Source organism: Sturnus vulgaris, chromosome 25, assembly GCF_052056855.1.
Source record: "Sturnus vulgaris isolate bStuVul1 chromosome 25, bStuVul1.hap1, whole genome shotgun sequence".
In the NCBI taxonomy this organism is placed as follows: domain Eukaryota; kingdom Metazoa; phylum Chordata; class Aves; order Passeriformes; family Sturnidae; genus Sturnus; species Sturnus vulgaris.
Genome location: NC_142267.1, coordinates 398,651 through 424,963, shown reverse-complemented (window position 1 = coordinate 424,963; position 26,313 = coordinate 398,651). Strand labels below are relative to the sequence as shown.

Below are 26,313 nucleotides of genomic sequence, written 5' to 3'. Positions count from 1 at the left end.
TTTGAAATAGTATTAACATGGGAGATATTTTTAAACAGAAAGCTGGAAGAAAACATGTTTCTTATTCATATGTATACACATGTTACACACAAATGTGAATGAGTGACCAGAAGCACCTTTTTCATTTTCTCTTTTGAACTTCTCATATATATAAAACTGAGAAGAAAAGTTGTAGTATTTGTTCTGTTTCTTCCATTCCAAGACATGCTAAGCAAGTCACTTGCCCTTCCTTATTCAGAGTGAAAATACTTTGATCCAGTTTTCTGAAGACAATACTCATTTCATAAGAATATTTAATCAGTAGAAAATAGAGAGGATTTAGTTTGTTTGTTTAGTATTTAACCAAGTGAATAAGGCAGATTAGGGGAAGGGGGGACACTGGACCCATAAACAAGGTGATATATAATATTTTTTTTCGTTCTCCTTTTAAATAAATACCGATCAGCTTTATGTTCAGAGACAATAGGAGCCGTTGGCTTAAATTTGCAGTTTACTGTATTTATGGCTGTAATATCAAGGTGCTGCCGTCGTAATTTCATGCCCCAATGAGAAGAGCAAGGTCGAAGCAAATGCTTCCATCGGCATCTGCTAACACACTAACTCATAAACAAGGCCCGGCTGGATCAGGTGGCACGGAATAATACAGGCTAATGAAATACAGCACAGCTTTCCATTACTGTTAGTTTTTACAGTGTCGTCATTACGTGTAATTTATGTTTAAAAAATTCAATTTTATACAAGGCTCTGGGAAATAGGGGTCTGCAGGTCACCCGACGACTTTTAACGGCTCTGAGAGTCCTTATTGCACTCTACTGTTCCAACAAAATGTTAATAATAAATAACGAAAAAAATCCGCTTTTACTTTTTCTCCGGTTTGCATATCTTGCTCTGTCTTTTTAATTACAAGTGGCTAAGGAGAGTTTGGGGCTCTGGATGATGTCAGGAGTTATCCCCTTTGCTGCTGCTCCCAGAGGGGGGTTACTATCTGCTTGCTTTTCTTTTGTCTGTCTATCAATCACCCGGGATCCTGTAAATGGAGTAAACACAGCTGAGGAGAGGGAGATACTTAACAACCTCTCTCCCAAACCCTCACCCTCTGACATTGCCCTCCTCTCCTCCATTACACTTCATTTTATTATAGACTCCAAAAAGCTTAGGTAGGAAGAAAAACTGCTGCTGTATTTGTTTATTTATTTATTTATTTATACTTGTTATGCCAAAATACTTTTTGTTTTAACCTTTTCATTCCTGGCTGACTCACTGTGTAATTCCTAGCATTGCTCTGTTAGTCTGGTTTTCCTTCCTTATTTTAGTGCTGTGCAGCTGAGGTTAGGGCACCCTTATCAGTTCTGATTGCTGCTTAGTCACCCTGATGGGTTAAAGTGTATCATGTTTCTGAAAGATTGCACTTGCATAATTAACAGTCTCCTAGATGAACAGAGCTGTAAGAATTCAAAGCCCTTTCAGCAACTTTTCAAATTACTTTTATTTCTGCATTTTTCAGCCTGACAGTTGAGACCAGTTCATGTCCCTTTGATGTGTGGGTTCCTTTACTAAAGTTTGAACTGGAAGTGCAGGACCAGGATGTTTACATTCAAATGCAGTGTCTCAGTGTAAATCAAGGGAAAAAAATCGGAGTGATGTTTCTGAAACCTTGGGTTTTATTCAAATGTTGGGTTGGGCTCGCCCTCATGAATGACCATGTGTGAAAGAAATGGGTCAGGAGATTTTGCCTTTGTGACCTTTTTGAAATACCTTCAGCTGGGCACAGACAGGACGTAGCAGGCAGGTTTGATAAGAGTCACCCAGCACTGCATGGAACCGAGTGAACAGGTGGAATCATTAGTCTGGATCAGATCCCAGAAGGATTTTATGATGATTCTCTTAAAATGTGGCCATGTTCTTTCTGAGCAGAGTTGACTCAGTGGCTTCCAGGAACAGCAGAGTAATGTCATTTCAGGGTGCACATCTTCCTTTCAGTCATGTGATAGCAGCACTAGCTTCAGGTGCTCGTGTGGGTTCTTGTAGCTAAACAAGTTGTCCTGCCCTACTTTGTTTTCTCCTTAATAGAGTGTGGGAAAAAGCCAGCAGCTGCCAGCCCTGCCCCACAGCCTCTCCTGCCTTTTGTCCCTGCCCAGGGGTGGCTGGGGGTTGCTTCAGGGTGGTCTAGAGTGGTAATAAAGCTGGCTTTGGAAACCCACAAAGAACTGAATTCTTTCTACCACCTTTCCTGATTATGGCAGACTTCTTAATTTCACCTAAACAGAAATGCCTCCCCAAAACTGATGTAGCCTTCGGGTTGTGAAAATCTTGTGTGAATTACTGGACTGAGTAACGTAAGGAGGAATATAATGAAGAAAAATACCTTTTCAGTGCATAGGACAGGAAAAGGGTTGTCACTAATATGTCAGAGCCTGTCAGAAGAAGAAAAAGCAGTGGCTCATCTAGCTAAGTTTATGAAAGGGTTTTACATTGCAATTATTGCTACTGTGTTTTGCAGAAAATAACTAAAACTCACATCTCCTGAGGTTTATTTTCTGTCTGCCAAAGGTTCAGTTCTGACCTTGGAGCATTTCTCATGTGTGTATGTGTCACTTCTTCCTCATCTATGAAATATGGGTGATGGTACTGTAAGTACTCCTTTACTTCAGAGTGGTCATAAGAGGAACAGTGTTTTGATGTACCTGAGGTCCTTAAATAGTAAGAGGTATTATAAAAGGACATCAACAGACAGTCAAGTCTTAAAAGTTTTTGTACAAAAGAGCTCTTTATACAACACCCAAGGTGCAGGCACCAAGAGACGCTTGTGACAACCCATTTCATTTTCTGACTTGCTCTGTTTCTGTGTTTGACTACAGTTTAGAGGCTGAGTGATGCCTGCAAATTGAGTGGCAGCAGTGACAATCAAAAAAGAGGGTCAGCAAGAGCCTTTGAGTGCAAAACAATCATGGGTGCTGGATTATTCAAATCAACACCCTGAAGCCTGAAAAGGAATTTTTAAAGCTTTGTGAAAATTATGACTAATTCTTTGCAATGGCTGTGGTGCTGGCTGGGGGAAGGGAGCAGGTTTGCATTCTGTGGGGCTCTGAAGACAGTTTCTGTGCATCCTTCTCCCCAGCTCAGTCCTTGCTCAGTACCCTCTGCAGTTAGATTATTCCTTGCAGATAGCAATCAACTGGAAGGAAGTGTGTGTCTAATTTGCATGAGATTATTTAAAACAAAAAAAAGGTCTGCATTAGTCAGGGTGATGGTAAACAACGCAAAGAGATGCCTTTTATAATATAGCCGTGGCTCAGCTTTCAAAGCCAAATATAATTCACTTACAATTGGCAGTTTCCTTTATTGTTCCTTTTAACCTTTTGCATTCTGCATGGACTTGATCTTACTGCAGCCGCAGAACAAGGAAAATGTTTGTTTTCCAGAGTGTTGGGAAGTGCATTTAGAGCAATTCCACTGTTCAGCTGAGGTGATTTTCTTGAGATACCTGTTTGAGAGCTACACTAGACACAAAGCCCCAGTTTTTGTGACACTGCTTTTGCATCCAAGGGCAGTGGTATTGTTTTTGGGTTACCAATTTCCTGCTAGATTAGAACAATGAATGAACATGGATACTTTTTCATGTAGTGCAGTGATAGGACTGTGATAAAATAAAGCAAGATGAGATATTGGAACAGATGACACTTAGATCTGGTTTAGAAATTCACACTTTTGTATGTAATGAATATATCCAAGTTGAATAATTTGGGCATGGAAAATTCATACTGTGTGCATTCATAGGTGGTGAATTTGAAGAAAAAACATTCCAAAGGGAAATGTGATGAGCTGGCTATACTTGCCTGAGAAGAGCTTTAGAATATCTTGTCCATTTTTTTACTGTGTGTGAGAAATGACCAGCATGAATGTATGCTTTTTGCAGAATGAGGAGTCTCTATTACTTCTCATGTTTCTAAGTGTTAAATATTATCAGATTTGCATGGAAATAGAACAAAATGCCACATTTGCAGCAAGCAACTAATGTTGTCTCCATCTTTATGAAATCCAGTAGTTGCTGGTGATCTGCAGTGTTGGCATCTGTTTATGAGTTCTACATTGGATAATGAGTAGCTGGTTAAAACAGTTTCTTTCTGATTGGACTTTGCTTTTTAGCATGTATTAGACACTGTAAAAAATGCTTTTGTGAGTAGAGCAATACGCTGAGTTGTGTTTATCTGCCTTTTATTATTCTCACTGCAAGCCTTGTTCCATACTGTTTTGTGTGGTTTTGGTTCCTTGCTGTTTGAGCCATGCATCAAATACAAGTCATGGAATGATTCTGTCAGATTGCACGACCAAAGATCAGGAACTTTTCATTTCTGATACTGTTTCTTCCACTGACAGTATTTTGTTGTTAGAGGAGTCACTGAAGTTCTCTGAAATGCTCGGTGGAGCAGATGAATGGTGTCTCACAGGAACTCAGTTTCTCACACGCTCACAGGAATAGAGAGAAGATCTGTTAATAGTTATAAAGCCTTCTGAATACCACAGGCACTGTGTTAGTGCATATGATATTAAAGAACAGTTCTGAGACAGAGTTGTGTATTTGTTTCTGACAATATTGTTTGTGCTACAGATTATTCTGTCTAGACCCCCCAGAATGCAGTGAAGTTAAAGATCCTGAAAAAATTTTTTGCAACTTAGCTAATATACCCAGTGGCTTGACTATTTTCTATACATCTATGTATCTCTCTATAATATTAAAAAGGTAGGGTTTTTAGAGTATTAAGTTCAGGGATTTCATCTGAAAGCATTTCAGCAATGCTTTGTGGATCTCCAGTGGGGATGATGGAGAGAAAGAATTCCCCCTTTTTTTCCCAGTGCTGTCCTGCTCGTACCATTTTCCTCACTGTGCTCAGTCCCTACAAGAATCATGTGAGAATCAAGTGATCTGCCCCTTTCTTCTAATTCTCTTTCCTTAAATCCATGTTCTCACTTCCTGCCTTCCTGGGTGTTTCTGCACACGCTGGCTGGTGGAAGGTCCCGGATCCCTCCACGTGCTCCTCGTGGGTTTTTATGTGTTTCTGTGCAGGGGAAATGATGCACAACTGTCCAGCTCCCATCTCGTGGTTGCCATCTGAGTACTAAATTCTTTTTCCAGAGGATATTTTCTCCTGTTGGAAAAAATAATCCAGCTGTGCTTCCTTCTTCAGAGATGCTGGTCATGGTGAATCCTTTAGCTGCTTTTCTTTTCCTCCTTGTTGGCCAAATTCTTTCCATATGTTGTGGCCAATTACAGATGGTCATCCTGGCGTTTCCTGATGGCAGGAGTCAGTGCAGCAGCGTGTACCATGTGTGCAGTGTTACTGCAGCTCTGTGTGAAATGAAAGCCAGGCTGCCCCTGGGCAATCTAATCATGTACCAATGGGCCGGGGCAATGCTCAGCTGAAAGTTGGGCTTGGCCTTGTTTTGATCTGTTTTGTTATAGTTTTATTTCCTCCTTACATTCTGTGTCCCATTCATACTAATCACAGTCAGTCCTGATTTTTTTTCTTTTTTATTTCTGCATTTGTCATAAAATAAAGCAAATTATTCCCGTCTTCGGAAACGATCTAGACTAATTAGTCGTCTAACCCAATAATTAGTTTTTTGTTTCCCTGTCTGTTTTCATGCATTATTGTTAGTTTTTTCCCCTCTTTTTTTTTTTACACCATTACAGATTAAAATGAGCCACATTTGCAGTTGATGGTATCTTTTTTTCGGGGGAAGAATGGAGAATTGCAATAGAAAGCTACTTCAAAAGCAGCAATAAACTCAAGGATAAATTAAGGAAATTGAATGAGCCACATTTGGAAGCCGCGTTGAGGCTAATATTCTGTCGCTTAAGGTTAAATTGCAACAGAGAAAGAGAGAGGGAGACATTCCAGTGAATCCAAAATTGGGGAGGCATTACTGCTCAAGTCAGTGCCAAAATTCTTTGCAGCTTGAAAGGGTTCTGCCTGGCTTGAGAATTTAATTATGTGTGCATAAAGTGGGTAAAGGTGCTAAACTGATTTCATTTCCTCTGCTCCCCCAGGCCTGACAGATGAAGAAATCGACCTGGCTTTGCAGCAGTCGGGCACGAGCACGGATGAGCCCCCGTCCCCAGGTGCTGCCACGCACCCCGTGCCAGCTCAGCCTCCTCCCCCCGTGGTGTACAGTAAGTGCCACTGAGAAACACCTTCCCCATCGCTTTCTGCTCTGATTTCTGCAGCGATTGCACACTCGTGTGCTGCAGCTGGATTTCAGTTCACCTGGTGACAGACTGTTTGTCAGAACGGGACACCAAATGTTACTTTGAATGCACTTGGTGGCTGTTGATGCCTGTGACAAGATCATGTTACACAAGGAAAATGCGATACCGATGATCAGTGTCCACAAACAAATGCCATCCATAGCAGCCTGTGACACCTCTGCACCTGAAGGTGGATACTCAATGCAAATTAGATTCTGACACTGGAAGGACGTCAGAAAAGCACTTTGTCAACATGGGACTCAGTCTTCCCTTCTAAAACTTGGAAAACTTTTCTCTCCCATCTTAAATAATCTGAGGTGTGACAGCAGAAATTCTGTGTAGACTATGTGGATATGATTGTATGATTTTTGTGTACAAAATACACTCTCAAAGAAATTTTAGAGTCCCAACATAATCTGCGTAGACTCAAAATTTACATATATATTTGCATTTTAAAACAAACCTCGCAAAAAAGTATCTAAGCTCCAAACAATAAAAACCAAAGTACACACCATTAAAAATCCATCAAAAGAAGCTGTTCAGCTCACATGTGTGTCTGGTAGTTTGAAAATCACTTCACTTACCTGCCAAGTATAAAGAATAGGATTTTGTTGCTGCTCTTAAACAGCTCTATGGCAGATACTGACTGATGTAACACTCCACTTAGAGCTGTGTTTATTAGTTTATGGCACAGGTTTGCTGGAGATAATACTAGACTTGCTTTTTGAGTTTTTAGCTGCTCTGGTTTGACAGAGTTTGAGGCAAAAATCTTTTGTGATTTCTTTGGGCTCAGAACTGGAATATTTCTGGCTGTTGTGTTGTGTGTGCTGGTGAAGGCTAGGGCTGAATTCTGCCTCCTGGGCTAATTCCTGTGTGCTGTAGTCCACAGAAAATGCCAGGAAATTGAAATTTGCTGCCTGGCTGCAGAAGCAGGGCCAGATCCCTCTTGGTGTTGTCCATTGCTCATTCAGATAACTCTTACCACAACCCTGTTCTGGAAGAGTTAATCTTCCCTTATATCAGTGTGAACCACTTTGTGTTTGATTTTTTTGGTTCTTTTAAAGTTTTTTTTTTTTTAGTAGTCCTGACACCTCTACACAAAACACAAAGTGAGGAGGGTTTTGTGCTGAAAACAGTCTCGTGTTTTACAAAATCTAATTTCTCTCTGCACCCTCTTCCCACAAGGTGTTGCTGCTTCATGTTTAAAAATTACATTAGAACTGTGGGTTCCAAGTACAGAAGTTCAGAACCATCTCAGGCATTTCTTCAGCAGGAATGAAGCAACAGCCAAGCTGATGATCTTGCCAGTAATGCCAGTGTAAGATGCCCACTCCTGTGAGTCACAGCAGTAAATCCTGGGTACCCCTTTGGAATTTGCTTCCTTCATCTCCTGCTGTTGCCACCACAGTTTGTTCTATTTCTTAAATTCATACCACTTAAATACTTTTATACAGTTGAAGTCAGTGTTCTAATGCTGTATTGGAAGTACCTGTAATTTATATACATATTCCTAATTCTTGAAGAGTTAACAAGAAAAAAGCACACTTGTAAACCTTCAGAGTAGCATAGGTCCTGTATGCTCAACCCCTTCTGGGTTTGATTGAAGAGAAAGTATAAAAACTTTATGGACAAGAGACAATAATTAAATTTTGAGTATTTTAGGTCAATACCATCTCTACTGCTTCTCCTCTTGTTCTAGAGGAGTAATTCCTTCTCTCCAGTTTGTACTTTTGCCAAGAGGTGTCAAAACTGCTTAAAAAAAATGCTTAAAGAAAGCTTGAATTTGATTAATATAGAGAAACAAGACTTTGCCTGACTGATAATAAAACTGATAAATGACATTTGAATTACTTGTAGCAGTAATTTATTACATAAAGTATCTTTTATTTGACATGCGATTAGTTGCTGGAAGCATCACTCAATCTGACTAGTTTAAACATGCTCTAAAATGAACCCCCAGTAAAAAAACAGGGCTGTCTGCTATTGGTGTTATGAAATACACTAATCCAGCAGTGAGGACAAAAATCTGACTTTAAATATTTACATGATTAATTTGTTGTTATTTTTGTTGGGGGTTTTTTGTTTGGTTGGTTTTTTTTTTTTTTACCTTTCTAACCCATATAATTACAAGCAAACTCAGGGGAGTTTCTGAGCAAGGTGTGCAAAGCTGCATGTTTATCATCCAGGTATTGTCTGTGCTGTTCCCCATGGTATTTATGGGCTCCATTTATGGGGGTTTGTACAGATTTTACACCTGCTTAAAAATCAGCTCCAGTGACTTTTTTCTTGCCATTTGGATCTTCTTTTCCCATCCTCGTGTCTTCATTATGTAGAAGTCTGTAGAATACACACTGTTTCCTCTTACAATTAAAAATGGTGATTAGAATCCAAACTCTTTTTTTTTCCCCAACACCTTTCCATTGATTCACTGTTTTCTTTTGGAAAATCACCTCTGCCAGCATCAGTTTCTAGAGTTTTAAATGCAGATACTAGTGAAGCTGACCTTAAGTTGGATGCACAAGGCCTAATTAGTTACTGTTAGGAAAATTAATTCTTAGGTGAATGGGGATCTTAAAAATAGTAAGTATTTATTCTGGAAATGCAATTTACAGTGACTTCTGGGGAAATTAAATATACTTAGTGAAAACAGGTTTATACCTGGAGAAAATGTCTGTGTCCCTTCCATTTGACTTTTGAAGGTCTCTTAGTAGAATGGTTTGTTTCTACTGCAGTGACTAAAGTAACTAGGCTGTCAGTGCTTTTTCACTTTATCAGAATTTTATTTGTTTTACAAGTGGAGAAGTTGAGGAAATGCAAATAGTGAACATGGAGCTTAAAACAGAGAAACTCCTAAACCTCTCTTCACTCTTTAGATTAGAGAACTGCAGAGAAAAAGAAAGGTTGCGTGGGTTTTAGGCAGAGCTGTGACATTCTCTGTAACATTGTCAAGTTGCTGTGGTCAGTGCAGAGCCTTTGCTGTGTCCCTCACTTGCTCACTTCTTCTCTCCATCCCCCCCTACTTTTTTTAATTTTTTTTTTTTTTGGTCACAAGACAGATTTCACACATCTCTAAAATGAGTAAAATGGCATTTCAGCTTCTTGTCTTTATAGACTCTCTGAACTTTAGGAAAGATCATTCTGGTCCCTTTTCATTAATAATGAAAACCAGGGGGCAATAAAATGTTCTTAGCTGAAGCATTATAGGAATGGAGGGAGAGATGAGTGAGGTGAAAGGGCAAAGCAGATGGATTCCTACAGGTGTGTCTCCTTCCTGCTCAGAGGTCAGTGCAGCTGGGAGGGAGTTTGGGACAGTTTGGGGACATCAAGGACAGCCATGGGCAGGATTCACAGACCCTGAGATAATTAACCCTGTGCAACAGCAGCTCAGCCTGCAACAAACTGTGTTGTCACAGGAGGATATTTTTAGTCAGAAGTTCAGGGGAGAGAACTGGACAACCAAGAGATTTCAGATCCCAGAAGTGACAGTGGGGGCACAGCACAGAGGGGAAGGGGAGATAGAGGGCTGGGGTTCACAGCAAGATTAGTGAGAGATCATTTTAAATCCTGACATGTACACAGCCAGTTACTGCAGTTTGGCTGACGTGTGTTAACTCATTAAGTTAAAAAGTTATGATAATTTGATCATGTGCCTAAGCTCCAAAACTGCAACTGCAGCAACCCAAAATACTCCTGGTGACAGTATTCACCAGTTCTGACAGAGATGCCTTAATTTGTTCAGATTTCTAGCCAGAGGATAATTTCAGGAGCTGTGTCCTAAAATGTAGCAAGAATCTCTGAGTGCCAGTATTTGGGAGTCAGACCCAAATACTCTAGACCCTAAGTGCTGGGATGGGGGGTAACTTTTGGAATGAAATGCCTATGTGGAAGAATTCAGCAGAAAGCAAAATGGCAATAGGTGAGCAAAGGAGAAAGGAGACCAGAGGCCACCCATTTCAGCCAGTTAAGCCTTCTAAACTGAGGCTTTGGAGAATGCATTTATGAGACTGTAGTCACAAGTAGGTTTGGAGACCACACCAGTCTTCCATCTCGTCAGTTCTGCCCACATCCTGCCATTGAACTTTAGGCAGATCATTCTGCATCCTCTTTGTTATTAAAGAAAACCGGGGGCAGTGCAAGGTTTGTTCAGGGAGCTGCGAGGGAGGTGACAGGATAAGAGTGGTGGAAAACTACAGGTACCTTCTGATTCTGCTGAAGGAGCAGGGCATGCCTATCTCTGCTTTCCTCTGTGGAGCCTCTAAGCTTCTGTGCACAATTGTGTGTTAAATATCTCAAGCTTTTATCTGCTTCTTTACCTCTCTCTGTAGATATTTAATTGCATATTTTCTTTCTGCTCCTTACATGTGCTTTGGTCCCTATTTGTAATTTAAGCTTGAAAGACACTGGATCCTTCCTCATTGAAATGGTCCATAATTGCTGACACAGTTTTCATAAACCCATTTATTGCCCTGATAGATTTCTCTTCTTTCCTAAAACACTCTCTTCTTTCCTTTCTCCAGCACTCTTCTGGGTCTCTGGCTCTGTCCCCATTTTCAAAAATTGTGATAGTGGGGAACAGTAGGTATTCAGGTAAGGAGTTAACCTTAGCTAGTACCAGCCCCACAGACAGTTACCTGGCTTCAGAGTGCCTTCTACAAGGAAAGAGTTGGGCAAAACAGGATGGACCCTCTTGGGTCTTGATGGGCCCTCTTTAATTGCTGCTATGATTTCTCTCCCTGTGATGCTACAAGGCCAGAGTCAATGCCAGAGGTCTGGCCAGATGTTTAAATGTCCTCAGCCAAAGGCCTGCACACTGTGTGTTAATCATTACTCTTTTCTCTGATAAAATGGATGTACAAAAATGTTGTCACCTCTAGTTCTGACTGTGATTATTTCTTGGTTCTGACCTTTAGGTCCCCCTGGCTCCAGATGGCGAGATTATGGGGCTTTGGCTATCATCATGGCAGGAATTGCCTTTGGGTTCCACCAGCTCTACAAGGTAACGTGGCCCTTGCCACTCCCACGCTGTACTCTGAGAGAAACATGGTGTGCTGCTTGTGTCCAAATGATCATGCTGGTTCCAAGCTGGTGAAGCATCTCTGTTCTCACTGGCACTGCCATTTGTTTATTTGAGAAATGTAGACACTTAACATGAAAATGCAGAGTCAAAACGTGGCAAGTAAACAAAAGTAGTTTTTAGCCGTGGATCTCAAAACTACTGGAAATCAGGTCATGTCCATTGTGTGTGCTCCTGTTGAAGCATTTTCCATTCCTAGGATGAGGTTGCAGAAGGTCCCATGGTAGCTAGAGGAGAGTTGTGACCTGTTATATCCAGTGCACCCTCTGCAAGGGTGGAATGAGGCAGATTTCGTGGCTGTGTCCAGATTTAGGAACTGGTTTTCAGCACCCTGACAGATGTAACCACAAAACTCTTCTTCTGCAACTTCTTTTAACACTTTCTGTAGAGGAAATTTCTTTTCTCAGCCAGATGTGTGGATAAATGAACACTGACTCTGTGATAAAGGCTGAGACTTGGGGGGTGGGATTTGAGGATGTTTCAGGTATATTAGAAATAGCACTCTGCACATCCCTATTTCCTGAAAAAGTTTCTGTACCCCATGCAGAAATATCTGGTCCCTCTCATCATGGGAGGCAAAGAAGACAGGAAACAACTTCAGAGGATTGAGTCCAACATTTCTGAGATGAGTGGCAGTGTGACACAGACAGGTAAAGATTAATGACTCCATCAATTCACCCCTCAAAGCTTTTCTCCCTGTATCCTCCATTCTGCCAAGACCCCCACCCTTTTCTTTCCCTCCATCTCCACTTTATGTGGTGACTTCATTTATCTGCTCTGAGAATCTGTTCACATTTGCAAATGAAGCCGCCGTCATTTCGGTTTAATTTGAAATTGCTTGTTTACTGTCGGCACGGCCTCAATTAATTATGTTTTTACGGAAAGGCTCCCAACCTCAGAATATTAATAAGGGGAATAAAATGACAGCCTTTCGGAGGGCTGTAAAGTTCATTTTTAATTTCTGCTTCTCTGATGTTTTCAGGGGCTTTTTTTTTTGGTGGTTTATCCCCACCTTCCATCTGAAAATCCGAGGAAGGGTCAGGAGAGTCTGTAATTACTGTGCCTCTCTGACCTTAGCCACCTTCTATGTTATTGACTCTATAGGGTTTCTGTTCATTACCCAAAGCCCTAATGATGGTCTGGATTAGCTGTTACCTGTCATACCAATGCAGTTTTAAATTTTATTTATTTTATCAGCTTGTTTACTCCCTGGAAGCTTTGGATAAAGTGTCAAAGTAGAAAAAGTTCTACAGCTGGAGTCCAGCAGAAGTTCTTCAGTGTTTGCTGGGGTGTAGGAAGGAAATACAGGGTGCTCTCTTGAAATAAAAGGGGAAAAGTGCAAAGTATATTCAGTTGGGATTAAAAAATCCTATGATTTTCAGCTGTAAGTTTATTAAAGATATTGAGGTTGAAGAAGCTGGTGGGTTGAGAATGGGAGGATGCTAATTACACTTTTCATTGAAGGGTGAGAGGAAAAGCATCTCTCATTTCTCATGATACCCTAAGGTCAACCCCGAGAGCAGCCTCTTCCCAGACTGCAGCTAGCCCCAGTGTTTGCCTGCAAGAGCCCTGAGATAGATAAATGATACAAACATTGTGTAAGTTCAGGGAGATGTACAAATCATAAACCAATATAATTAAAAGGGAGAGGTTTTAGACGGATATACTGTGGGCTATAGACATCTATACAATGGAAAGATAAACTAGAAATACTGGAGGTTAGATGCAGTGCAGGTAGATTACCCATAGTGCAAATAAATCATATGGATTAAAGTGAGCAGGCGGGCATAGATAAATTAAATATAGTGGGAATAGAGGCATCTTTGTAGCTAGACAGCAGGAAAGGCGTGGGTGAGTGTGTGTATATGTGGATGTATCTCACTTTAACTCTTCTGCTTTTTCCCTTGCAGTGACTCAGTTACAGACAACCTTAGCAGCTGTCCAAGAGCTGCTAATCCAGCAGCAACAGAAAATCCAAGAGCTCACCCAAGAACTGGCTGCTTCTAAGGTACCAACTTCCAACTCTTCACCTTTAGAGCATCATCAGTTTTGGAGCATGCATGGCTTCTCTTGTGGGCACATGGAAAGCACCTATTGGGTTCACAAGCCAGCCATCAGCTTTGCCACATCCCCAAACAGTTTCTTTGCATCTGACTTCTTCATGGGTGGTGTGGTTAGAGCACTGGATAAGAGTTGGGTACTCACTGAAATAAATCTGATTTCAGAGAGGGCTTTACTGTGTAGTTTCAGATGAAGCTCTCGTGTCTGAGGTCTGAGACCTGTTCTCAGCTCTGCATCTGCTGTGCTGCATTTTAGATGAAGTTGTTGTGGAGTTTGTCCACTGACCAAAAGAGGCAAAGATAGTTGTGCAGAGAATTTTTTTTGTGTATGTAATATGTAATTTTACAGGTTTGTATGTGTCCTGTACTCTGTGCATCCTGTTCAGCCAAGCATACATTTGAAAGACTGTCCTGAAGTCACTTGTTCAGATCCCTGTAATGGCCAAGCATTCTTACTTTTTGGGTTCTTGTTTCAATGATTTTGGTCAGCTGAGTGTAACAGGTGGTCCCATTACAACCCTGTTAATGACACACAGTGACCCATTCCCCTTGACTCTTGACTGGGCAATAAAACCATCAACTCTGACTAGTTTGTGTTGTTACATATGTAAGTAAAGTAACCACTTTTAACCAAAATTGATTTTCTTTCTGGCAATGAGAATTAGTGCTTTACTCCTTGGCCCAAGCATTCTATCAGGCAGTAACTGTTGGCATGTGAGGCAGGGAGAATGTGAAGCAGTCACACGGAGATGAAGTCTTCCTTTGACTCACTGACTGGGATTGTTCAAGGCCAAGGTTATTATGCAGTTATTGTGTGGAATCTCTGGACAGGGAGGTTTTCCTGTGAAGTCCTTCAGGCAGTGTTCCAGCCCTTTACCTGCAGCAGGAGCAATTTTCTCCCCTTGGCACACTGGATCTGCTGCAGATCCTTTGATGGTGTGTAACTGGTGGGGCACAGCTGACTCTGTGCTGTGCACACTGTGCAGGAGGAATCCCTCAGCTGTAAATGCAGCCATGAAAGCCACTTTATGGTCACAACACTCTGCTTCAATTTTCCTTGGGAACTGTGGCCTGACAGTGGCCTGGAGCCAGTCCGGAAATTGGAAAACTGTTTTCAGGTCTTAAGTGTTAAGATTAAGAACACATGTTGAGCTTTAAGAAGGAAAAAGGCCATAAGTCTTGGTGGTTTAGAGAGTCTTGAAGAAGTTTTCCTTCCCCCTCTCTACCCCCTGCACTGAAATGGTAGCACACATTGTTATGATATCTAAACCTCATGTGTACAAAGAAAAACTTGGGCAACCCCACAAACCAAAGAATAAAAGCTGTGTTTTCTCAGCTGTAATGTAAGTTTTTATATCTGCTTTTCAAACTCCTACTGGCATGCTGTAAAAAATTAAAAAGAGGGACTTTAAGTAATTAAAAAACGTACATAAAAATTCAAGGCTTGAATTTTCTACAACTGTTTTTAAAGAGACTGGCTAAAAAGCCCCAGATGTCAGATTTTATTTCTAAATCCTAGGCATCTGGCACCATATGTGTTTTGGAAATTTGAGTCCTTTGCAGGCCAGTGAGTGGAAATCACTCCCTTGTTAATGTGCTGCTGTAGCTTTCAAGGTCTTAGAAAGCCAGAACAGTGGCTCCTGGATTCTTGCTGTCTGAGGCTGGGAGTGTGAATCCTGAGGGATCCCATGTGTGGATAACTCAGCTACTGCAGCCCGGGCCTCGCCCAGCCCAGCAGCCACTGGGAGCAGTGCTGGCTGCAGGCTCACTCTGCACTGCCTCAGGTCTGCTTAGGAGCAGCAACAACAGTTCTGGCTGCATCTAGTGGGAACTGCTGAGGAGGTTTTAGTTATTCCAATTCTGGCTTCCTTTGGTGGGGAATTTATTAGAACTATCTCTGCAGTGATAGTCCCCAGTGTGTTTGTTCCTAATGGCTTTTAGCAGAAATGACTGTGGGGCGTGCCAGGCAGAGTATTCTTTGGTCTCATGGCTACAGGAATTACTGGAGCAAAAGGATGGGATAACCAAAGACCATGATCTGTGTTTAGAAAAGTCCCATTTCTCACGTTCTCAAAAGGGTTAAAAGAAAGAGTGCAAGAAGTATTGTCTACAGCATGTTATCCTCAGTTACTGACTCTAATTTCTGCCTGATATCCCATGACAATTCTGATGCAATTCTAACAGCAGCTGTACCAGGCTTCCATGAGTTACTTATCATCTTTCCCCACAAAACTGCATTCATTGCCTTGAAATATCCAAGAGACAGTGCCTAGTCCAGCTGCTTCTGGAGATACCACCTGGTAACTCAAGCATAGATCTAATTCTTCAGATCAAGTAGGGAAAATATTTGTAACTTTCAAGTATGTATTTATCAGCCCACCTCTAAGTGCTACAGAGTGCAGATAATTGATTCTTTCTTTAATGATTTAGGAGAAATGAGCAAATGGTTTTAAAACAGTTGTTAACATATAATATTCAAATCTGTTGCCTCAGCTAAGTTCAGTCACATGAAGGAGTAAAGGATCTGATTCAGTGCAACTCCCACTGCTGTTCAGGATCCTAGTTCTAGTTCTTGTCTAGAAATCATTCAGTAGGTCAGTGCCAAATGATTTGGTTTATCTCTCTGTGTATTGTTCTCTGTCTGATATGTTGGTGGAAAACATCCAATGTGGGCCCAGCTGTGCCTGAATTCTCACAAGTGCTGACCTCCTGAAAAAAGAAATGTCCCCTTGAGATGCTTTAGCAATGGTTGTGCATGGGAGGGAAGATTGGAGACAGGATTAATTAGTCTCTCAAACACAAGGCAAATATTGAATAGTCTTGGCACCTTGAGACAGGTATTGTTTCTGGTCATCGTGGGGATCTGTTCAAGTACTCCTTAGTGTGGCAGTTGTTTTGCTCAGATCTGAGAATTTTGAGTGATAGAGCTTATGTGAGTTATCCACAGGGCTTGAAATTCCCAGATGGGAGCAGAAGAACAACATAGGAAAAAGTGACATTGGTGAACCATCTTGCAGTTCAAAGATTGATCTTTATGTCTTGTTCTTCACATCCTAGGCCACAACTTCCACCAATTGGATTCTGGAGTCGCAGAATATTAATGAATTGAAATCTGAGATCTACTCTTTGAAAGGACTTCTCCTGAACCGGTATGGATGCAATACAGGAGCAGACTGTTGTGGGGGAAGTGCTGCTCTCTGGGATTCCCTCAGTCGTGGAGAGGAAAGGCATTTCCAACAGGAACTATCTCTGTATCCTGTTACTACTATTTTAATAACACCATTTTTCACTTCACTATCACTTTCTGTTTGCAACCTGGCCTTAAATCACAGTGTGCTTTAGGGAATTGATAAGATTTTTCCTTTTTGTTTGCTCTTCCCCCACAGTCAGGATGTCTCTCATCTAGTTGGAGGAATTGACTGCAGCTGCACCTGTATTCTGTTTTAGAAAGTCACTTGTGGGTGCAGTTCAGTTGCCTTGCTCGTGGTCAGGGCATAGCCAGGATGAAAAGAATCAGCAGAGCACTCCTAGAGGATGGGGTGAGCTCAGCCCAATTCTGCAGGGTTGCTGGTGGCAGTAGCAGCAGCTCCTGTTCCCACTTGAGGCTCAGGGAAGGCAGTGCTGAGTTGAGCACTCGGTGCAGGAGAGCAGCCAGCTTTCCTCTGCTCTGCCAGCTGCCCTGAGGGCCATGAGCACCCCCTGGCACACAGCCTTTGCAGACCTTGATCTGACCCCTCTTCATACTCCCACTTCTCACATACACAGCAAGGATGCATGGGAGTATTACATCAGGCATGCTTTTGTGCTTTACCCTTCACGATGGATGGCTCCTGAGGGCACCAGTGCTCCCCTTGCACTTGTGTTTGTCCTGCTTGGCACTTGGAATCTCCTGTTAGTACTGGGCATTAGCCTGCTGGTATCATACCCTTAAAATCCACTAGGAAGGGACTCGGGGCCAGCTTTCCAGCTGGTGCAAGCTGGTGTGACTCCATTCGGGTCAGAGGAGCTGAACCAGTTTGTGGCAGCCTGGCCCAAACATGTAAAAGTGCGTGCTGGGACTGGGAGTGAGGCTCTGGATTGCAATGATCAGAGTGCAATAGTGGTGTATCACAGTGAGTGAGAGCCAGGTGGTGAAATTCCCTGGCTCAGGCACCTGGTGTGTCTGACTTCTTGCTCCAGTGGGAATTTTCTGTACCAGTTAATTAGTGATTGTCTTATAAAGGGACACCCATGTCTTTTCACTGGCAGCATAGCAGTGCTAGCTTACTTTGTGAAATTGGCCAAATCAGATCAGTTTAGTGCTTCAGACTGCCCAGCTGGGATATTTTCCTTGTGTACAGGCTCAGTTGCTGAGTGCTTGTAAAGCACTTTGAGAATCTCTCTGGAGAAGTGGCCTTGGTTTTGCTCTTTTATGGCAAAGAACTTGCAGTTTCAGTCTTGCTGAAACCCCTCAGTATTTATAGTAAAAGCCCCTTTCTTTCCTTTTCTTTCCCTCTCCTCCCCAAGGAGGCAATTCCCTCCCTCCCCTTCAGCTCCCAAGATCCCGTCATGGCAGATCCCAGTGAAGCCAAGCTCGCCCTCCACCCCTGTTGTTGCCAACCACAACAGCAGCAGTGACATCTCCCCCGTGAGCAACGAGTCCAGCACGTCATCCCCAGTGAAGGAGAGCCACAGTCCCGAGGGCTCCAAGGGCAGCTGCCACCTGCTGAGCCCCGACGAGGCCACCAAGGCCATCGACGTCACGGGCCAGGTGCGCATGGAGGTGCAGGGGGAGGAGGAGAAACGGGAAACCAAGAGGAGTGAGGAGGAGGAGGAGGAGGAGGAGGACGATGAGGATGATGATGTCAGCCACGTGGATGAGGAGGAATGTCTGGGTGTCCAGACTGAGGACCGGCGAGGAGGGGATGGTCAGATCAATGAGCAGGTGGAAAAGCTCCGGAGACCTGAGGGGGCCAGCAACGAGAACGAGATTGACTAAGACACCCTGGCTGCTGCTGCTGCTGCTGCACATCTGCCCCAGCCTGCTGCACTGTCCCCAGTGCCTCTCCCATTTTGTGGAGAGAAAAGCTCCCATTCCCTGCAGTGATTCTCCCTTGATTGACCTTGAGCAAGGTCATGATTGCTTGGTGAACAGCGTGATTGCCCTGTTTCACCACAGGGCTCTGCAGTCTTGCAGTGGCTTCTTCTCCCCTCCCAGCCCTTCTTCCCATGAGCTGGGGTCACTGCTAGGCTGGCAGACCGATGGCCTTACCATGCACCACAGCTACAGAATTCTCCCTCTTACAGAAGCAGTTGGCCTCTTGCTGCATCCTAGAGCCCTTCTATCCAATTTCAGAAACCAGTCTGTCCTGAGCTCCTTGATTTCACAAGCCTTTAATCCCACATAAGGCCCAAACCAGTTCTCTGTTTCCCAAAATAACCCTGTTTTATTTCTCAGACTACTTGATACTCTGTTGCAAAAAAAAACCCAAAAACCAAACCAAAACAAAAAAAATTTTAACCTCAAATTCCTCACCAGATCTCAGTCTTGGCTCTTCCAAACCTTATACCAAGCCTCAAATTGCTGAAACTACCTAGCACGTAAAAACACTAAATTTCTGTGGGGTCCAAAGAATTCTATTTCCACCCCACATGTTTATATTCATCAGAGTGGCCTGTTGGTAGGGACCAAGTCCAGGTGTCATGGCCACCATAAAATCCATGAGAACAGGTGACTTTATTGATGATTGCTCCCCAGTAAAAGGCTTTAGAAGAAGTTGACTCTACTCATCCCAGTTATTACCCTTCCTCCTCCAAAGGCAAGGAGCTCACATCAGTTTTTGACATCTTTTATTTATAGCTGCCATGAATGAATGAATGAATGAATGGGGTGAAATCAGATGCTGAACTAGTTGGTTAATTCTGAATATTTGCAATGGTTTTTAGCCTTTTTTTCTCCCTAAATGAGAAGAAAAATGATCATAAATGGTACCTCTCCAGTGGCAGGCACCTGCAGCAAAGCAGTGTCTCTCTAGCAGAGAACAGCTCCAGTTCTGAGGTTTAACCACTGGCCCTTCTTGCCCAGTCCAGCCTTTTATTTTTTGCCCCATTGGGCCATACACAAAGCAGTGAATTTTAAACCTCTCATTTGCAGCATTGTGTTTGCAGCTGGTAAATGGTGGTGTCCATGATATTCACTGCATCAGAGCATCTTAGCAGAGCAATTCTTGTAACAACTGAGTCTCACTGTCCTCACCAAGCAAGTGTGCTCGTCTGTGTGATCATGTATAGATTCAAATATAAAATATGATTGTATATAATTGTAATAAATATGAGTTACCACTATTTAACATCAGGCTACTACTGGATTGCTGTGACTCTTATTTTCAGGAGAAATATGTATGTAGGGTGGTCAAGGGAGGGGAAAAAGGGATGGTTACAGAAATCAGGTCCTTTTAAAATGTTTTCCAAAGGGCACTTGTTGGTTTTCTGACTGCTCCAGCCCTAGGCAGTGTCAGCAGGAGGCAGTGGGGTAAGTGCAGTGTAAGATGCACTCCCAGGAGTGTGGCAATGCTGCATTGTCTCTGATGGTGCAGGGGCTGGGATGGATGTCCCCCAGTGAGGGCAGTGCATTTATTCTGTGCCTCTGCTCCCAGCAGGAGGCTCTGCAGGGTGTGCCATTGGAATAATGCTGTCCTGCTCCTTCCACCAGCAGCAGGAGGTGCTGAAGGGAGCCTGTGAGATATCCCATGGCCCCTCAGGCTTATCTCCAGGAGGGAATGCTGTGCTGGTCCCATGACTGGTCTAACCCTGCCATCCCAGTCCAGAAGCCACGAAGGAGATGGTGTGCAGCAAGTAAACTGTAGCACTACAGTTCCATCATTGTTCAGCAGAAGGATTTGGCTCCCTTCTGAAAAATGAGGGATTTGCTTGATTCCCAAGTATTTGGGTGTCTGGTACACAGTGACATTTTCCTGCTCGGGGGAGTGAAAGGGACCTTCATATTACTGTATTTAGACCTGCTGCTGAATGTGATGATTTCTCATGCCTTAAATGGACGAATATCTTCCCCAGGAGTGAGTGAGTGTGTGTGTGTGTCTCTCTCTCCCTCCCAGTCTCTCTCTCTGCTGTTTAACGTTCACAAAGAACGTCACGTTTAGCTAAAACAGGGCAAATTTGAAAGTGTTTAAAAAGAAAGGCTTTTCTTAAGTGGTGACATTTGTCCAAAATGGAAAGAAAACACAACAACACGGGGGATGTGATGAAAAAGTATTGTCCTGCCTGTATACATTTTATATACATAGAAGGTTTTGAAAATAGAAAGTGCCTGGACAACAGCAGTTGGTGAAATGTGGAAAATATGTTGCTGAGGTATGTGCCTTGCAGAGTGACTTACAGGGTTTATAGTACAAGCATCCCTGCAGGTTCATTTTTCCCTCCTTTTCCTCCATGTTGCCAGTGTTCAATTCATTTACCTCAGGATTTCTGGTGCAGAGTAAAAGGCAGTTTTCATTAACTACACTTTTCTGTCCATTCGTTTTTCTTTCTTACTACCTTACCAATTCTGTAGGTTTTCTGTGCCAGTTCTAAAGTTTTTCCTTTCTCCAACCTGATGAATCCTGGAAAACCCCATCAAGGTCGTTGCTGCTCAAAACATGTAACTGTGCCTCTGGCTGTTGATGGGGTATTTGTGTATTTTGTTGAAGAGATCCAAGCAGAGAATCTGGGAGAAGCCAGACCTTCTAACCTGCAGGTACAGTCATGAATCACAGGTTCTGTTCCTCTGTGTCGTGTTCCTTCTCTTTCCAGCATAGCAACAGTTGCAGGAAGAGGATTTTGCTCCTTGTAGCCTGACTACTAACTTGTAATTTTTTTCCTGTTTTTTTTTTTGTTTGTTTTTTTTTGTTTTGTTTGGTTTTTTTTTTGCTAGAAACAAACTTCTTAGCTCAGCTGCCCTGTGAAATGCTTACCCCACTGGCCTGTTGGCACTGAGAGTGGCATCCCATTAACTGAGAGATGACCAGGTAGAGAACCTTTTATCTGCAGGATGAGACACCAGCAGCAGCTTCCTACCACCTGGCTTATTCAAGTGCTGTTTTACTGTGTACTGTATTTTTACTCTGTTTTACACAGGAAGAAGAATTACAGTTGAGTTCAGTGGGTTCCTAACATAGTTTCTATAGGACCTTAATAGCATATAAAAACAGGTGAAGGGAGCTTCCTCTGGACAGTGTCATCTGGATACATTTCAGTGAATGCCTGTGACCCTGTGCTTTCTCCTAGAGGAAACACTATCAGACTGGTACTTCCCAGTAATTTGAGAATATAAAAACTCCCCTTTCAATAGCTGCAAGAGAAATGTTGGCTACTCAAAAGAGAGAAAGATTAAGAGAGATGTCTCCTGATCATCTCCCTCCAACCTTCCTTACCCTCAGATGTGCCAAATTGGTCCTGTGCATCTTTGTCAAAAGCAGGAAGAATCATATTTTTATTGTCTTTTGTTTATTGGTGACATAACCAAATAAACCAAAGTGTTTGGGATCAGAAGGAAGAGGATGACTTTGCAAAGTGTTTCACTCCTAAATATGTTCACACATGCTGGTAAAAAATACTGCCTGATAGACAGAGAGCTGTGACACGGACATGCTGCTGGGAAAGCCACCTCTGGGAAGCAGAGTTCCCCCAGCCCCTGGAGCTCTGCCCTGGAGTGAGAGCCCCAGCCCTGCTGTGGCCAGCACTCAGCTGTAGCCACTGGCCCTGGGGCTGGGCTGTGCAGGTGTGAGTGAGGAGCTGCCCAGCACCTCAGCCTGCTCTGAGACACTCACTTGGCTCTGCCCTTCCCTTGCTGCAGCTCAGCTTCTTCTGGCAAGTAAGCACTATTTTATAACTGTTCTCTCTTAATTTTGTCTTTGGTAGAGGGCAGGAGGGTTTGCCAGAAGGTCCATCCTGGTGTGTGCTGGTGGAATAAAGTGTGGTGTGTGTTGGGGTGTGGCAAAGCCCAGGTGGTGTCTGCCCCATCGCTGGCATTGGCAGTGCTTGCTGCAGGAACTGAGGCTCCTTGCTTTTCCTGGGCTGGGGCAGTGCCATGCTTGGGGAAAACAAAGGCTCAGGCAGCATGGCCAGAGCAGCATTTTGTTGCAAATCTGTTTTGCTAAAGTCAAGGTCTCCATGCTTGATTAAACCCTTCAGCAGCAGGCTGTGGAGATCTAAGTGTTTTCCAAGGGCTTTGACACAGGAAGCTTTGGAAGGTCCTTTCTGTGTGGTGGTGCTTTGTGTTAAGCACAAATTGTTTGTGGTTGGTGACCCTGCACACCAAAAACTGATGATGAGCTTGAGCTGTGAGTTTTCCTGCCCTCTCATACCATGGAGTGCTCTGCAGGTGCAAAGCAAAAGAAAGGCTTGATCTCCAGGGATTGGAAACATAAATAAAGGGGTGCTGGAAGGTGAAACAAGGGAAATTATTTACCTAAGGGTACAGGAGAGAGCTTCCAGCTTTCTTCATCTTCCCTTTTACTGTCTTGTCCCCAGACTATGCTGCTTCCCCAGGAGTCAGCCTGAATAGGGACCTGTGGAGCTGTGTCCATGTTCTGTGCTGGTGAAAGGGTGGCTCTCACCACTTCTTATGCTCTTAAAAATAATATAAAAAAATTGGAAATGTACTTAGGGTGAATTTTGGGGTATCAGGGAAGAGGGAAGATGGAAATCAGGGCCTGGCTTCTCCACTTGCTGTGCAGTACAAGCTGCACACTTTTAGATTGAGGGGCTGGCATGGTCTGTCCCAGATCAGGGAAAAAAACAATCCCATCCCCAAAAGGGAGCAAGCACTAACCTAATAAAGGCACCAGCTGGACGAAGGGAAAACCATCTCTTTGGAGAGAAAAAAAAAGAAAACCCAACCTCCTTTCTTTAGAAAAATAATATATTTCATCCAAATAAGGTAAAAATATTTGAAATGGGGCAGAAGTGAGCACTAGGCAGCATCTGTCAGGCCCTTTCTGAAAAGGGGAAGATTATTAAAACTCAATTACAATTTATTTCTGTAAAGTGTCTTTCAGGCTAAAAATCTCCCCAAATGCTTTGCAAGGACTGCTCAGGGATTACTTACAGTATGGAGCCTCCTAGAACAACACCCTGTTTTTGTACCAAGACCTCCTTTTCTGCATCTGCTCAAGGAATTCATCCTTCAGGGTTTTATTTTGTTTCTTCTATGTTTGTGCAAATAATGAGAGATGTTTTATGATGCTGGCTGCAAGAACAGCCTGAAGGGGAATAGGAGAGTGACACTGTATTTTTTATTGGTTTAGGTAAAACACTTTCTTTTCTTTGGGACTGTGTCCTGTGTGAGAAGGTGATTGGCTGGGTAGGGCTGATTCAGAGGATTGAGGAGTACAACTGCCTTGTTTGTTGCCTATTTTTCTTTCTCTGCCTGTCTCTTTGCCAGGCTGTTTGCCTGTGTCCCAGTCCCTTTGCTTGGCAAGGCTGTTCTGTGCAGCATCCTGCTCGTGTCTGCCTTTCACCTTCCTCATGTCTATCTCCCCGTGCTCTTTCCTTTCAACACTTCACAGACTGCTTCACTTCATACCTCTGCTTCTATAGCTGCTGCTGAGGTTTTGTGTGTGCACAGCTAGAGTAATGCCTATCTAAAATTAATTTCTTTAACTGATTTAATTAAACCAGAGCAAATTCTGGGGTGGACATTCTTCCATCTCTTTGAGCAGATTTGCTTTACTTAAGCAGTTTCATCCTTTGTGCATGCACTGAGGACTGGCTGCTAAATGCTGCAGCTTTCCTGTAGAGATGAATTATTCCTTGCTTTCTGCCCCCCTCACTGTCAACAGCAGGTCCCATCTCTGTGTGCCTGTTTGCCTGCTTACCTGTCTGCTTTTTTGCAGTAATATCAACACTTCCATGGCAGCAGTGGCAGGTTTTGGGTGTGAGATGGAGCTTGGGACTCCCTCTTGCTTCGACAGGCTCTTCTGTTTGCCAGAACAAGCCTGGTGCAGCCTGGAATTGAAATATCTCACGACTGCATCTCTTTCTTGCCTCCTTTTTCCCCTCAACTGTAAAAAGTGCAGGCAGAACCTGCTGCTCTGTGTAAAATAGTGGCAAAAGGGGGAAGTGTGGTGGATGCCCCTGGCAGTGGGTGTCCCCCCTTTGCTGTGGCTGCAGCTCTGCCAGCCCTGGGGACAGAGGTTGTGTGAGGGGCCTGGGCACAGCAGGGACAAGGATTGGGTGCCTCCAGGCACAGGCACAGCAGGCTCTTCCCAAGATGTGGATGGCAGGGGTAGCTCCTGGCCACTGGATGAAGGCCCTGGCTCCCCTCTGAGGGCTCTGGGCACAGTTCAAGTGGCTCAGTTGTGCCCAGTTCAGTGTGCCAATCGCAGAGCTGTGGCATTGAGCAGAGCCTGGCCATGCCCTGGGATTACAGATGGGGCTGTGGGGCTGCCAGCAGCAATGGGGCTCAGGCCAGGGGCTGCTGGTGGCCACTGCCCTGTGGGAAGGGAGGGAAGGGGGCAGGGAACAGCTCTGTCTGCCTGTCAGATAAATCCTCAGCTGTTTACTTAAATCCTCAGTGTTTCTTCATTTGTTTGTTTAAGAGTTTTCCTGCCAAAAAAGAGCAAAAGGAAGAAGGGAAGCTGCCTCTGCTGGCCACCCTTCCTCAGCTAGGATGGGCCTGGGGCACTTCAGGGGCAAGAGCAGGACTGGGGCGAGGACACCCAGCCTTGCTCTGGGAAGATGAAGGGATCTGCTTCAGGATGGACGGTGCTCCCATCTTCTGAGCAATGCCTGACCCTTGCGAGGGAAGAAGTGTTTGAGGGATTCCAGCGAGCCCACTTCTTGCCCCAGGGCTGGCATAAAGAACAGTGCCTCCCGTGCTGGAAATGCTCAGTGCCTTTTTTCCTTCTTTTCCCTCACCCATTTGGTAGGAATTGTTTTTTGTAGGTAGGAATTGTAGGTTTTGTCAGCTTTCAGGTACTGGTGGAATCTGTTCAAGATTCCAGCGGAGACCCAGAAGGTGGAGCCTGAGTGATTTCCATGTGACAGTGTCTGCCAGAGGACTCAAAGCCTATTACAGGGATACACTTGAGGTATCAAAGTACAAGGGCAGCAGCAACGGCCCAGTTTTTGTCTTGACATTAGAACAAGTGACCTTGCTTGGTGTCTGCTGCTTCCCAGGGCTCACCAGGTGCAGGGGCAGTGGTTGCAGGGCTGTGGGTGCAGGACTGCACTGTCTCCACCTGGAAGGGCTTGGAACGAATGCAATAGTGAGACTTGGATTTGTCCAGCTTGCAGCTTCTCCTACAACTTAGTCATTCTTTTATGAAGTTCCAGTCATAGTCCCACTGAGAAAAGGCAAGTTCCAGCAAAAGCTTTCCAGCAATGAATTGTGTCATTCGTGTCCCCTGTCCCCACCTGGAAACATGGCCATTTAAATATTCCATGTGCTGTGGGCAGAGCTCCAGTGAGAACAAACCTCTGGGCTCCACGGTTGGATTAGGAGCATGTTCAAATAATGACATCTGAAAACAGGATGGCTGGGAGCTGCAGCAGAGCAGCCAGGGGGCTTTGAAAGAGAGAGGAGTGTAATCCTCTCTGCTAATAAGGAGCAGCTGCTGCCAATGCACCAGGCTTGGCAGGCGCTGCTTGGCTGCTCCTGGGTTCTCTGGTGAAGGCAGAGAGGCACAGAGACCCATTCCATGTCCCTTTGCAAGCCGTGGAGCTGTGAGCATGAGCTCATGCTCTCATCATGTCTGTGAAGGGCCCTGATGGCAACTCAGATAAAACCTCAGGGCTGCTGGGAAACCTTAACACCATGCAGAGAGAATTCCCTTCCCTCCACCTCCCTGGAGAACGGAGCTGCAGCAGAGCCTGTCCAAAGCATCCCACCTGCCCCAAAGTCCTACAAACACAAACACCTCCTCAGGCAAGAAGACAACTTGATCACTTAAAAC

At 43.8% G+C, this 26,313-nt stretch overlaps 1 protein-coding gene across 2 annotated transcripts in view; it reads left to right on the top strand.

Annotated features, from left to right (window-relative positions):
• PEX14 (peroxisomal biogenesis factor 14) overlaps nucleotides 1–19,720 on the top strand; it is a 67,561-nt gene extending 47,841 nt beyond the window's left edge. For both annotated transcript variants that reach the window (XM_088178664.1, XM_088178665.1), the window contains 6 exons: nucleotides 6,050–6,172; nucleotides 11,158–11,243; nucleotides 11,869–11,971; nucleotides 13,232–13,329; nucleotides 16,439–16,530; nucleotides 17,888–19,720. In XM_088178664.1, coding sequence (XP_088034790.1) covers nucleotides 6,050–6,172; nucleotides 11,158–11,243; nucleotides 11,869–11,971; nucleotides 13,232–13,329; nucleotides 16,439–16,530; nucleotides 17,888–18,359 — 974 coding nt within the window. In that variant the 3' untranslated portion in view covers nucleotides 18,360–19,720. The remainder of the gene's footprint in view (nucleotides 1–6,049; nucleotides 6,173–11,157; nucleotides 11,244–11,868; nucleotides 11,972–13,231; nucleotides 13,330–16,438; nucleotides 16,531–17,887) is intronic.
• Nucleotides 19,721–26,313: the final 6,593 nt, after the last annotated feature.